At 36.6% G+C, this 13,436-nt stretch overlaps 1 protein-coding gene across 1 annotated transcript in view; it reads left to right on the forward strand.

Moving 5' to 3' along the window:
• LOC124080520 (solute carrier family 35 member F1-like) overlaps nt 1-9,530 on the forward strand; it is a 326,809-nt gene extending 317,279 nt beyond the window's left edge. Inside the window, exon 3 of the mRNA XM_046426449.2 lies at nt 9,334-9,530. Within this exon, the coding sequence (XP_046282405.2) occupies nt 9,334-9,515 (182 nt within the window). The 3' untranslated portion in view covers nt 9,516-9,530. The remainder of the gene's footprint in view (nt 1-9,333) is intronic.
• Nucleotides 9,531-13,436: the final 3,906 nt, after the last annotated feature.

The following is a 13,436-nucleotide window of genomic DNA, read 5'->3' on the forward strand; positions in this document are numbered from 1 at the left end:
TTCTTTTAATAGAAAATATATTTTAGTGGGAAATGTATTTTAAGATGATAATCTGGATGCTCTGGTGCTCACTACCACTAGGTTGATATTATGGAAAATTTTAAATGCTATAAATGATTTTTTCAATATTTTCAGGTAGAAGTTTTATACACACTCACACACACATATACATACACACTTAGCTGCTACATAGCTCTTTATTCAAAACATATATATGTGTGTGTTTGTATGTATACATATACATACTCTAGAAGTTTTGCACCCTATTATTGCATTGCTCACAAAATAATTTATTTCTTCTGAATTTAATTTCTGAAAGATGTAAACAAAAATATTTCTGATTTGTTTTATTAAATATACCCTGTAAATAAAAAGCACCACTTTTATAGTAGTGAATTCTTCATAATAATAAAACAAAAAACCTTGGAAAAATTACTTTTTCTAAATCCAATTTCATGATCTGAAAAATACCTTCCTCACAAGGCTCTTAATAACAAAGCTGTCATTTACCAAGTATGTACATTTTTTTCACTCAATCTTTACAGCTACATATTCAAGTAAGTGCCTCATTCTATAAAAGAATAAACTTTACTGAGGTGACACAGTGTCAGTCTGTGTTTTCACACAGGTCTCTCTGGCTCCATGCTTTTAACCTAGAGTTTAGGGTGCCAGCTAAATGAGAGAACGAATATATGGTGCCACTGGCCCAGTAGCTGACAAATGGTGTTCAATGGAAAATAGATGACAGTGAACAGAAGTGGCCTTGGTGGATCTCTACTTGGCATTTGAGATGGGAGGGTCCATGGGAAAACAGGCCAGCCTGCTTTCTACTTCACCAGGCATCTGGCCAGTCGACACTCTATCCTGCTAATTTCCCATGTTGGGTCTAACCTGTGTGTCCACCATGACAGATTCTCTCATGTCAAAGCCCAAGGTCAGCCCTCAAGAGTTCAGGCTGGCACCTTCTGTCACACTGTCTTTTGAATATACTCAGCAAGTGGCAGGTGTCCTGAGGCAAGCCTGCTTTGGCCTCTTCCCCTTACATCACATGTCATTAGCTGCTACATAGCTCTTTGTTCAAAACAAAATCCACAAAACTGACAGATTCATCTGCTAATGTCGGGAGGCATCAGAGCCAATTATAGGATAGTTCCAGAAGGCAAATAGGGTCACTTTTCACAAAATGGGATGAAGAAAAGGAAAATAGTCTTGTCATTAAAAAGGACAAATACATTTTCCTCTCAGCAGGCTCACCCCAGGAAAGTAGAGAGGTTTATATTAATGCATAGTTTCATTCTGATTGCTTTAGATAATTTAAAATCAGAGCATCTACCCCCAGTCCTCAGCCAGTCTATCTAGTGAGCAGTATTTCTTGTTGTAAATGATATCTTCATAACGATAGAATTTTAAAGATAAAGTGCAGAATGACAACTCTCTTTCTAGATAAGAAACACTGTTTAAAATCACCTGGAAAGGAAATTAGTTTGTGTGTGTGTGTGTGTGCGTGTGTGTGTGTGTGTGTGAGAGAGAGAGAGAGAGAGAGAGAGAGAGAGAGTGTTTTACTTTGAACCCAGGCCTGGAGGATTCTAGGATCTGGTTTCCTGGGATACACTTTGTATGCACTCAAGTTCTTGAGCAGGAGAGTGAAAAAATTAGCTGTGCTTGAGGAAAAGTTATTGTAATGTTTAGGGGACAATCCTGATACTACCTGATACTTCACATATATATGAAAGGGTGTTGGACAACAAAGTTGGCATGCAGTTTTTGTATATGAAAATTTAGATATCATGAGAGGTTGTTTGTTCTGACTTTGTGATTATATCTGAACAAATGTACTATTCATTTTCATATTAATATAAAGAAGAAAATGTAAGTATATGTATTTTCTCTCCTAGGATACATCAGGACCACAGGAATTTTAGACATTTTAGAAGTGTGTAGGATATAAATGTGCTACCTAAAATCATGTATTTGAGCTTCATAAAAGAACAGCTGACAGAAATCCAGGAAAAAAGTTTCTCAGTTTAAGTGATTCAGTTCATATTTAAAAAAAATTGTTACATATGCTGAAATATTTGCCTCAGAAGAAGCAAAAGATTGAATTCATAATTAGAGCTAGAATATTTTATTTTAATTATCAGCACCAAAAATATAAGTTTAAAGGAGATACAATTATTGTTAAGAAATCTGTCCTGTATGCAATCATGTATGTTTTTTCTCTTACACCCAGCTTAAAGCAAAAGATTCTTAGAATTTTATGCAACTATGATTCGTTGTAGTCTCTTTTAGGTATTTCTCCAAATTCATCTTAGGCATTTCTTGAAAACAGCCAGATGATTGAGCAGATTTTAAAGGTCTTATTCAGTTATCTTACCTTAATAACAAGCTTATATTGTATAATTAATTTTTCTAAATCACTATGCTAGGTAATATAGAACTCTGCAGGGAGGGGGGATAGTGCTGAGGGAGACTGGGAAATGGTGGCAGAGAATTTTGGAAGGCTTTACATGACGCCAACATTTCAACTGGGTCTTAAAGTATTAGTAGGAGGTTAGGTCTCTTCTCCCTGTGGCTTCTTTTCAGCTTTTCTGTATGATTTCCTCTTTTGCATCTTGCCCATCATGTGCAGCATGTATGGTAGGAGGCCCTGGTAGGACCAATGTTGGAGGCAAAAAATCCAGTTCTAGTGTGGTCTCTGGGAGAAGAGATGCATTTTGAAGTCCTCCACATGCAGATCTTCTGGTAAGATCCAGAGGTTTAAGACAAGAGTCTGGCTCAGTGGAGAGATATCAAGGACAAAGCCCTCAACCTGCCTATAGTCTGGACAGATGTCACATGCTGGCTCAAATGTGATTTAGCACAACTTACCAGGGTGAGAAACAGAGAGAGATGTGTGGCCAATACCCTACTCTGGAATCAGAATTAATTTTCCTGAGCTTCTGCCATGCAATATCTATCATACATGGTAGACTAGCATGTGGTGAGAATCTAGCCAAGGATTATATTAGTCAGGAATATACAGGGAAACAAAGTCTTTTTTTTATTAGTTGTTCAAAACATTACATAGCTCTTGACATATCATATTTCATACATTTGATTCAAGTGGGTTATGAACTCCCATTTTTACCCCGTATACAGATTGCAGAATCACACCGGTTACAGATCCACGTTTTTACATACTGCCATACTATTGTCTGTTGTATTCTGCTGTCTTTCCTATCCTCTACTATCCCCCTTCCCCTCCCCTCCCCTCCCATCTTCTCTCTCTACCCCATCTACTGTACTTCATTTCTCTCCCTTGTTTTTCCCCCCTTTCCCTTCACCTCCTCTTATATGTAATTTTGTATAACGATGAGGGTCTCCTTCCATTTACATGCAATTTCCCTTCTCTCTCCCTTTCCCTCCCACCTCTCGTCCCTGTTTAATGTTAATCTTCTTCTCATGCTCTTCCTCCCTGCTCTGTTCTTAGTTGCTCTCCTTATATCAAAGATGACATTTGGCATTTATTTTTTAGGGATTGGCTAGCTTCACTTAGCATAATCTGCTCTAGTGCCATCCATTTCCCTGCAAATGCCATGATTTTGTCATTTTTTAGTGCTGAGTAGTACTCCATTGTGTATAAATGCCACATTTTTTTTATCCATTCATCTATTGAAAGGCATGTAGGTTGGTTCCACAGTCTAGCTATTGTGAATTATGCTGCTATGAACATCAATGTAGCAGTATCCCTATAGTACGCTCTTTTAAGGTCTTTAGGGAATAGTCCAAGAAATGGAATAGCTGGGTCAAATGGTGGTTCCATTCCCAGCTTTCCAAGGAATCTCCATACTGCTTTCCACATTGGCCGCACCAATTCACAGTCCCACCAGCAATGAACAAGTGTACCCTTTTCCCCACATCCTCGCCAGCACTTGTTGTTTGACTTTATAATGGCTACCAATCTTACTGGAGTGAGATGGTATCTTAGGGTGGTTTTGATTTGCATTTCTCTGACTGCTAGAGATGGTGAGCATTTTTTCGTGTACTTGTTGATTGATTGTATGTCCTCCTCTGAGAAGTGTCTGTTCAGGTCCTTGGCCCATTTGTTGATTGGGTTATTTATTTTCTTATTGTTTAATTTTTTGAGTTCTTTGTATACTCTGGATATTAGGGCTCTATCTGAAGTGTGAGGAGTAAAGATTTGTTCCCAGGATGTAGGCTCCCTATTTACCTCTCTTATTGTTTCTCTTGCTGAGAAAAAACTTTTTAGTTTGAGTAAGTCCCATTTGTTGATTCTTGTTATTAACTCTTGTGCTATGGGTGTCCTATTAAGGAATTTGGAGCCCGACCCCACAATATGTAGATCGTAGCCAACTTTTTCTTCTATCAGACGCAGAGTCTCTGATTTGATATCAAGCTCTTTGATCCATTTTGAGTTAACTTTTGTGCGCATGGCGAGAGAAAGGGATTCAGTTTCATTTTGTTGCATATGGATTTCCAGTTTTCCAAACAAAGTCAATAGAGTAGGTGGAGAGGTAGGTAGGTGGACTTATTATGAGGATTGTATCATATGATTATGGAGGCCAAGGAAACCCATGTTCAGCCCTCTGCAAGTTAGAGACCCAGGGAAGCTGGTGGTGTGTTTTTTAGTTTGAGTCCAAAGGCCTAAGAACCAGAGGAGTTGGTGGTACAAATCCCAGCCCAGAGGGGCAAGAAAAGATGAGATGACCCAGCCCAGGCAGGCAGCTAGGTGAGAATTAATCCTTTATTTCTCTGCCTTTTGTTCTATCCAGGCCCTCAATAGCTTGGACCATGCCTGCCCACACAGAAGAGGGCCATCCACTTTACTACGTCCACCAATTGAAATACCAGTCTCATCTGGAAATTCTCTCACAGATGCATCTAGAAACAATGTTGAATCTGAGTACCTATGGCCCACTGAGATGAAACATGAAATGACCTGTCCTAAGGAGTTAAGGATTTTAGGACTCTACCAATCACTGTGATGCCTTGTGCACATGCTTTGCATTAGATGTTTCCATTACTCATGTTACCTTTAGTTTGCAATAATAACAACCAGTTGTTATAATCCCTATTTTACAGTAAGGGATTAGAGGTTCAGAGTCATTAACCCAGTTACTCAGTACCACAGAGCAAAAGGCAGCCCATGGTCAAACTAGGGGTCTGTTTCAATTTTAAGACAAGATCATGCTGTTGTTGAGCCTAGCCTCAAATGTGTAATCCTCCTTCCTCAGCCTTTTGATTCTCTGTGATTGTGTGTGCCATAATGCAGTTTCTTTTTCTTTTAGCTAAATACACCTAGGGTGTTGACCTGAAGTACCACGTTTGGGAGTTAGGGGATGCTTATGAATAGGAATGCTGTGAATCAAGGCTTTTTTATTTTCCAGTCATGTGGACCATATTTCAACCATTGTGCAAAAACTTCTTCACTCAGCACTTTTTAACCATTGCTACCTTTGCCATACCAAGAATGTGACCATTCTAATTATACTTGAGGCTGTCGCAAGTAGTATAACACATAACAGTCAATCTTGTAATTAGACGTTTGAGCATTAAATTGATTTAAAGCCTTATTTCACATTTCACAAGGGAAATTCTGTCACACACTTAGATCAGGCAGAGAAATCAAATACTGAACCAATAGTATTGGGACACATCCTAATCCTCATACTGGTTCTGGAGAAGAAGACACACAGTTGCATGGTGGGCACTGGTATCACCAGGGCACCATGAATTATAGGTTCTGGTATGATAGGCATTCCACGGAGTTGGTACTGGGGCATCCCGCAAGTGAGTTGGACATAGGGATCATGAAAGATCCTTTAATGAGAAATGCTTAACTTGTGAGGACAGTGCTATGATTATAAATCAATGAAGCAAAACACAGTTCAACATTAATGAATATGAAGCCTGGTGCCAGGTTGTCAACTCCTGCTTCATCTAGGTGAGTTTGTGTGGATTACTTTGTTCCTCTAGGCCTTACTGTGGTCCTCTGCAAATAGGCATGATAACAATACCTACCATATGGGCACATTAGGAAGACTGGGTAAGTTAGTATTTGTAAAGCATATAACACTGATGCCTGACACAGAAGTATCACTTCAGTGTCTGTTAAAAATATTAAAAAACATATTTGATGAATCGTCCTGTTAATGCTTGATAAAATTAGATATGAATCACATGATTAAGATTGTCCATAATTTTCTCTCTGATCTCAGTTACTAAAGTAGTTATTATTGCTAGAATGATATGCTACTTCAAAATAAAATAGCCTTAATATATTTGTGGCTATTTGCATATTCTATAGTCTTTAAAAAGAAGAAAAATAAAATCTCTATACCAGTTGTAGAGATGCACATGTAAAAGTATATACATGTCTTTTTACTGTATTATTTGTAATAGAGAAAAATTATGGAAAAATTAGATTTCTATTAGTGGAAGATGGGATATATTATGGTATAATCATTTAAAATAAATGAATTAGCTCTACATGAAACAACAGGGACATATTTCTAGAACAATTTCAGGTACAAAGAAACCTTGAAAAATACATAATATGTACAGGAAACTTTCATGTAAAGTTTTTAAACACACCAAAGGAAGTTATATGTTACTTTGGATACATACATATGTAGAAAATGTGTCACAAAAGCAGGAACATAACGGATGCACTACAATATCAAAATGGTGATTTGAGGAATAAAGGACTGAAATGGAATCTGGCAGGGTGTGGGTGGTCAATTTCATCTGTAATATTTTCTTTCTAAAATAAAAAAAAATAAAACACTACAAGATGTTACCATTTATTGAATCAAACTGGAGGGTAAATTATTACTTTATTCTCCATTCTTCTTATTTACATTGAATCATTTCTAATAAAAATAATAAATAATGCATTTAAAATGTCAAATCATAACTGAAGTTTCCACTTATGAATTTTACTACTTTCTCCAGTAACAAAAAGCTGAGGATTTCAAAACATTAGCATATCACCAGTTATGCTGGTATTTCCTATGGATGGTCCTACTTTATGATGTTTGGAGAGGATTTTAGCACAGCGACTCTAAGGGGACTCTATGGAATGCATTTTCAGTATTCTGGAAAGAGTTTTAATGATCTGTTGTACATCAGTGTTAATGGGAGTCTGTTAAATAAATCTTCAATCAGTCCCCGAACGTGTGTGTGTGTGTGTGTGTGTGTGTGTGTGTTGGGGGTACTGTTGATTGAATACAGCAGCACTCTATCACTGAGCTACATCCTTCGACCTTTTTTATTTTTATTTTTTATTTTGAGGCAGTATCTCACCAAGTCTCTAGGGCTGGTTTTGAACCTGTGATCTACTACTGCGTCACCTTCCTGAGTAGATGGGAACAGGTGTATGCCACTGCACCCAGCTCCCAAGAAGTCCTTTTAAAAGGGTTGCAATTTTGTTAAAACAAATTTTTTAAAGCACTCACCTTCCTTGCTAATTCTGCTAAGCAAGTGCATTGCATGTTTCTGGGCTTCAAATGAAACAATATGGAAGCATATGATGTTCTGCTTTGTAGCTTTTTTTTTTAAAGCGTATCAGCCAGGCAACTAATTATTCCATTGAATCCATGTGATGAATTATTCTTTGGATATGTAATTGATTGGTGAACAAACAATACCATTGTAACCCATTTTTTTTCAGTGTATCAAGATGTGTCTGATGTGCTGTGAATTAGGCAATTCTCTGCTATTGTATAAATTAACTGGAACAATGACTTGTGACTTTAGAGGTTGAATATGCCACTGACCATTTCATGTCCTATATATAATGTGTTATGTGTAAAATATTCACCAAATTAATTTTGTCAGATGTTGTCTACATTTTAACTAGCAAACAGTTTCATTGGCTAGAACACAAATGTTAAGTACCTCAATTTTAATGTAATTTAACATTGCTGAAGTTGTTAAACATGACATATATTCATACATTCTATATTATTTATTGACTACTCGTCATGCACTGTTGGGTCCTAGAGATAAAGTAGGGACCAACATAACGCTGTTCTCTTCAAATTGTTAATAACCTAATGCATAAGAGAGAGAAGAAAAACAAGTAATTATAACAGATAAATTCTATAGGTGTGATCAACAAAGGGTATTAATGGGGTACAGAGCAGGGAATCCCAACCCAGACTATGGTAGTAAAATTATTAAGGAAAGCTTGGGAATATGTGCATGCTGATCCTCTATTTGGAAACTGAGAGAGCAATAGTCCAAGAAAAGGAAATAACACCCGGAAAGGCCCAGAGACAAGAGAAAGTACATTTAGGGCCAAATGTTAGGTTGTTTCTTTAGCTTCAAGAGTCTCCACTACTTCGTTATTTCTTTGGAATTTCTAGCCCAAGCCACTTTAAGAATGGCCATTAGACATCAACCATCTGTAAGTCCCAGAATGATCATAGCCACCACTCAAGATTAACTGAATTTCTGAGGCATTGGGATTTTTAAAAAAATCTTCCCAGATGATGTTACTATGCTTTCGCGTTGAGAATCACTGATTTACAAAATAAAGCCTGATGTATGTGTTGATTATGAATGTTTAGGCAAGCAAGGGGGACAGAAGTGCAGTTCAAGGGCATGGACAAAACAAGATGGCTGTAAAGAAATGACCTTGGGAGTGTAAAGTGCAAAGCCATGAGAAGAGTGACTCATTCCAGAACTCATCTTGACGGATTCAGATAGATAGCACTTAATACTTTTTCAATTCCTTTACTCAATCATTTCAAAATACTTCACCAACCCTCACTATAGGCCAGTATGTTGGGTGCTGTGTATACAGATATGAGTAAGACAACTCCCTCCCTCTCCCCATCTCCCATACATCATTAGAGTGCAAATGTTCAAAGCTGAAGAAACACTCAGGATGGCATCTCAGAGTCTTACCCTAGACCTATTGCCATATAACAAGCCATTTTACCATTAGGCTGCATTCTTTTCTTTGGTATTTTACCAAAATCCTGTAATTTACAATGATTTGGAATTTATATTTTTATGCAGTCTCTCTGGTATAATTTTCCTTTTATTTTAATGTGATATAATCCTTTATATCTTCACTGGAAAAGTTTTTGCATGATGATATAATAACCTGCTAATCTTACTCTAACATAGAAGCTAATTTAAAGAGCCAAAATCTTCCATTTGCTAAGTAAATGTATGTGCATCTTTGATACATTGATTCTTTTGTTTAGATATTTGGTAAGTTTATGGGAACAATATATAATGCTACGATATTTTAGCACTCTAAATATACAGTTTACTATGTGTCAAGAACCTAACCCATTTTTATTTCCCTTTCTAACACAGGTGAAGAAAACCTCCTGGCAATTTTACGACGAAGATGGTGGAAGTATATGATCCTGGGACTGATAGACCTGGAAGCCAATTACCTGGTGGTCAAGGCTTACCAGTACACGACCCTGACCAGCATCCAGGTACCAGTGGCTCTTCTTTTCTCAATTTCCCCTTATAGTTTACATTCAGTTTAATATCTTGGAAATCTGAATACTCTCCTATAAATTTTCCAATAGAAGGAGGATTGGTTGTATAGAAATTAACTTGAGCTTCATTCATGTGTCATTAATTTTTCTTAATTCAAATATCAAGAACTTTTCCTCTTTGTTCTGAATCATCACAATAATCATTGGCAACATAGGAAAATAATTTGTGGCTTTGAATGCTGCCAACTAATCTTGTGTCAGCAGGAGAATTATTAGTAAGTATAAAAATAAATCTATTTTTATCACAACCTAACTTTTTAGAATGTTAATAGACTCTGATTAAATAACCAAGCTGCTTAATAATCTTTTCTTTTAGCTTGTTTCAGTATGTAGAATTTGTAATCTGAAAGTACATGATTTTTCCTAAAGGGATAAGGATAAAATTCCTAAAATGGCATGAAGATAGTTACTGTGTTTCTTTCCCTTTCTCCCTTCCTCTCTTTCTTTCCCTTTCTCATACACACACACAGACACACACACACATGAATGCAAATTTAACCTAGTTTTTCACAATTGTCAGACATTTATATTCCTTATTACATTGTAAATGATAAGTTTGACTACTTGTTTCAATCTTGTTTTTCTTCATATAACAATATTATGAATCTCATAGCAATTACAAAACTCCAGGAAAAACATAAAACATATTCAAATATTAGATTTGGCTTAGATTTGATACTTCAACAAAAATTTTTGCCATCCTATTAATTGCCTAGGAACAACAAAATATAGATAAACAAATAGGCAAACAAAGCACCTGAATAAATTTAGATCATATAGATTGGATGAGAAGTAATCTTGATTTCACTTTCCTACCACCTGATTTATAAGTGAGCTTCAAAGATGATGTCTTACTCCATTTTTGCTGCTATCACAAAACACTTGAGACTGGGTAACTTATAATAAATAGAAATCTATTGACCCACAGTTATGGAAGCTAAAACTTAACTTTCCCACCATCTGATTTCCAAATGAACTTCAAAGCTGATGACTCAGTTTGGTTTTGTTGCTATAACAAAATATTTGAAACTATATAATTTATAATGAACAGAAACTCATTGGCTTGCAGTTCTGGAGGCTGGGAAATTCAATATGAAGTGTTCAGCATCTTATGAAGGCCTTCAGCTGCATCATCCCTTGGTGGAAAGTAGAAGAGCAAGAGAGAGAATGAGGGAGCAAACCAATCCCACCCATAGGATGTAGTGCTCATGGCCTAGTCCCCTCTTAAATGCCTTGCCTCTTAATACTCCTGCAATGGCAAATAAATATCAATGAGTTTTGGAGGATACAAACATTCAAACCATAGCAGATGGTTTGAAAAACAAATAGTTATGGTGACATTTTTTCCAGGACCATTTCTTTATGCAATTTGTATTCTGAGAGCATTTGTGGGATGAGTTTCTAGTGAAGATGCACACTGAAGCAAGAAGTGAACTAACTGGTAAGGAAACCTGACCTTCCCCCTCTATTTAGTCCTTAACATTTTGCAGCTTTTGGACTGATATTGGAAGGTATGAGGCAATAATATCCAGATGCACTGTGAGGGCCCAGAAATACTGCATTCTGGCATTTGGCACTGCCCTTTTTGTTCTTTTTTCCCTCCCTTTCTTTCTTTGTGTGAAATCAATCTCTCTCTCTCTCTCTCTCTCTCTCTCTCTCTCTCTCTCTCTCTCCCTCTCATCTTGTTTTTCTTGAATTTTAAAGGTCCTACTCAACTGAAGTTGAATTTCTTATTTCTACTTTTTTCTTTTTCATCTTTTCCCCTATAGGAAAGAAAGTCCTAAAAAGCCAAATTAAAATAAATAAATATATATATAAATACACACACAAACATATATGTGTGTGTATATGTGTGTGTGTGTGTGTGTGTATATATATATATATATATATATATATATATATATATATATATATATAATATTTCCTTTGGTTATAAAACATTTGGACATGTTCACATCCTCTCTTCCCTGTATGCCAACACTGCTTTGGGTATGATCTTAGACATCTTGAAATCAAGGACCATGTTTTTAGAGAATAATTTATAATTCTTCCTAGTACAGCATCATGCATAAATTTGCATTTAGACATAAATACATCAAATATAAATATGGTTAACCTCATCATAGGAGTGCTCTCTCTCTATTTTTTTTCTCTTTTAGATCTCACTGAATTCTAAGAAAACACATGCATAATGTAGTTGCAGATTCCAAAGGGAGAATAATTAGGCTCATACCTCTTCTTTAACAGTGGTAGTTATGGTGTCCCATATTTATGTCTCCATATAATAAAGCTTTAAAATGGAAAAATATATGTAATTTTTAGCTATGTCATAATTATAATAACAATTTACATATTGTATATAAATGAAATGGGTTTTCATTCATTGGTAAAGTTACCACAAATTTAATTTTAAAAACATTTTATGTGTTTTCAATGTTAGATGTACTGAAAAAAAAATCATGCAGACAAAAATATTGATATGTGTCAACATCAGTTATCTAGTACAATTAGCCATCTAAAGTTGCCACTAGAAAGAGTTTTGGGCTTTCTTTTACTACCTCTCCTTTCCTTTGTCTTATTCTTCAGTTAGAAACAAGATATAAGAATAGGCTACCTCCCACTACAGATGCTCTATAAATACACTAAAACCTGTGATCAAGTTTTTTCTGTTACTTGGAATATCCATCTCTCCTCCATGTCCTACCCATTGAAATCCTATTCATTTCAGGGCCCTGTGTACCATGCAGGATGCTTTCTCATAAATAAAAGAAAACCCAATCAAAAGTATCTTTAAAAATAAGAAAATATATTGATTCTTCTAACTGGAGCATGTAAAGAAAGAGCATTATTCAGGGTAGTTGATCAGATGTTTTAATGATGTCATCAGATGCTCAGTTTCTTTCCATCTTCCCCTCTTCTTTCCCTTTCTCTGGCTTTGTCCTAAAACAGGATCTTTTCATGGCCATTAGACAGCTGCCAGCATAAATTGGGGCTATCTGCTTCTTCCTTCATGACCACAGAGAGAGAAAAAAATGTGTTTGCCTACAACCAATAAATATAAATCCAGAGCTCTGCTCTGATTGGACCACACTAATGGCCAGGATATTTCTGTGAGCTAATTGACTTAAACCTGGACTCCCTGAAACCAATACAGGATGAGATTCCTCTTATTAACTGAGACAAATATTTCCTAATAGGAGTCCTACTAAAATTTTCTATAGAAAAAAATCCCAATCCCAGAGTCAGAATGGGATCAATTAGCTTTTCATCCTCTGTGACCAAAACACCTGACAAAGAGCAACTTAGTGGTGGAACAATTTATTTAAATTTCAGATGTTAAGTCCATGGTTGGCTCACTCCATTGCCGTGGGCCCAAGGAGGCAGAACATTATGGTGGAAAGGCATGATGGAGGAACACTGCTTACCTCATAGCTCAGGGAAGCAGAGAGGGAAGCCAGGAAAGGGTCACAGAGAAGATGAACCCTTCCCAGGACATGCCCCCATCACCCACTTCCTCCAGCCATGCCCCAGTTGCCTGCAGTTACCACCCAGTCCATTCAAACTAGGATGGACGTATTAGGTTACAGCTCTTACAATCCAATCATTTTACCTCTGGATATTCCTGCATTAACACAGTTTTGAGGGGACACCTCATATCCAGACCATGACTCCAGCCAGTCATCTATTTGTCACCAACTGAGGAAATAGAGTGAAGTGGATAGATACGGGAGGACCAACCACAATGTCCCCACATCCAGATTAACTCCCACCTCACTTCCAAAAGCCCCATAATAAGAAGAAGTTTCTGTCTTTTCTGTTCCCTCATAAGGTTTTGTTTTTGAGATCTATTTCTAGTCCCTTACCTAAGAATGATGCTCGCACATTTCCATCTGCTCCACAAACTGTGAG

The sequence above is a fragment of the Marmota monax genome, unplaced genomic scaffold (assembly GCF_021218885.2).
Source record: "Marmota monax isolate L192 unplaced genomic scaffold, Marmota_monax_Labrador192_F-V1.1 WCK01_AAM20220418_F8-fsc00174, whole genome shotgun sequence".
Classification (NCBI taxonomy): Eukaryota; Metazoa; Chordata; class Mammalia; order Rodentia; family Sciuridae; genus Marmota; species Marmota monax.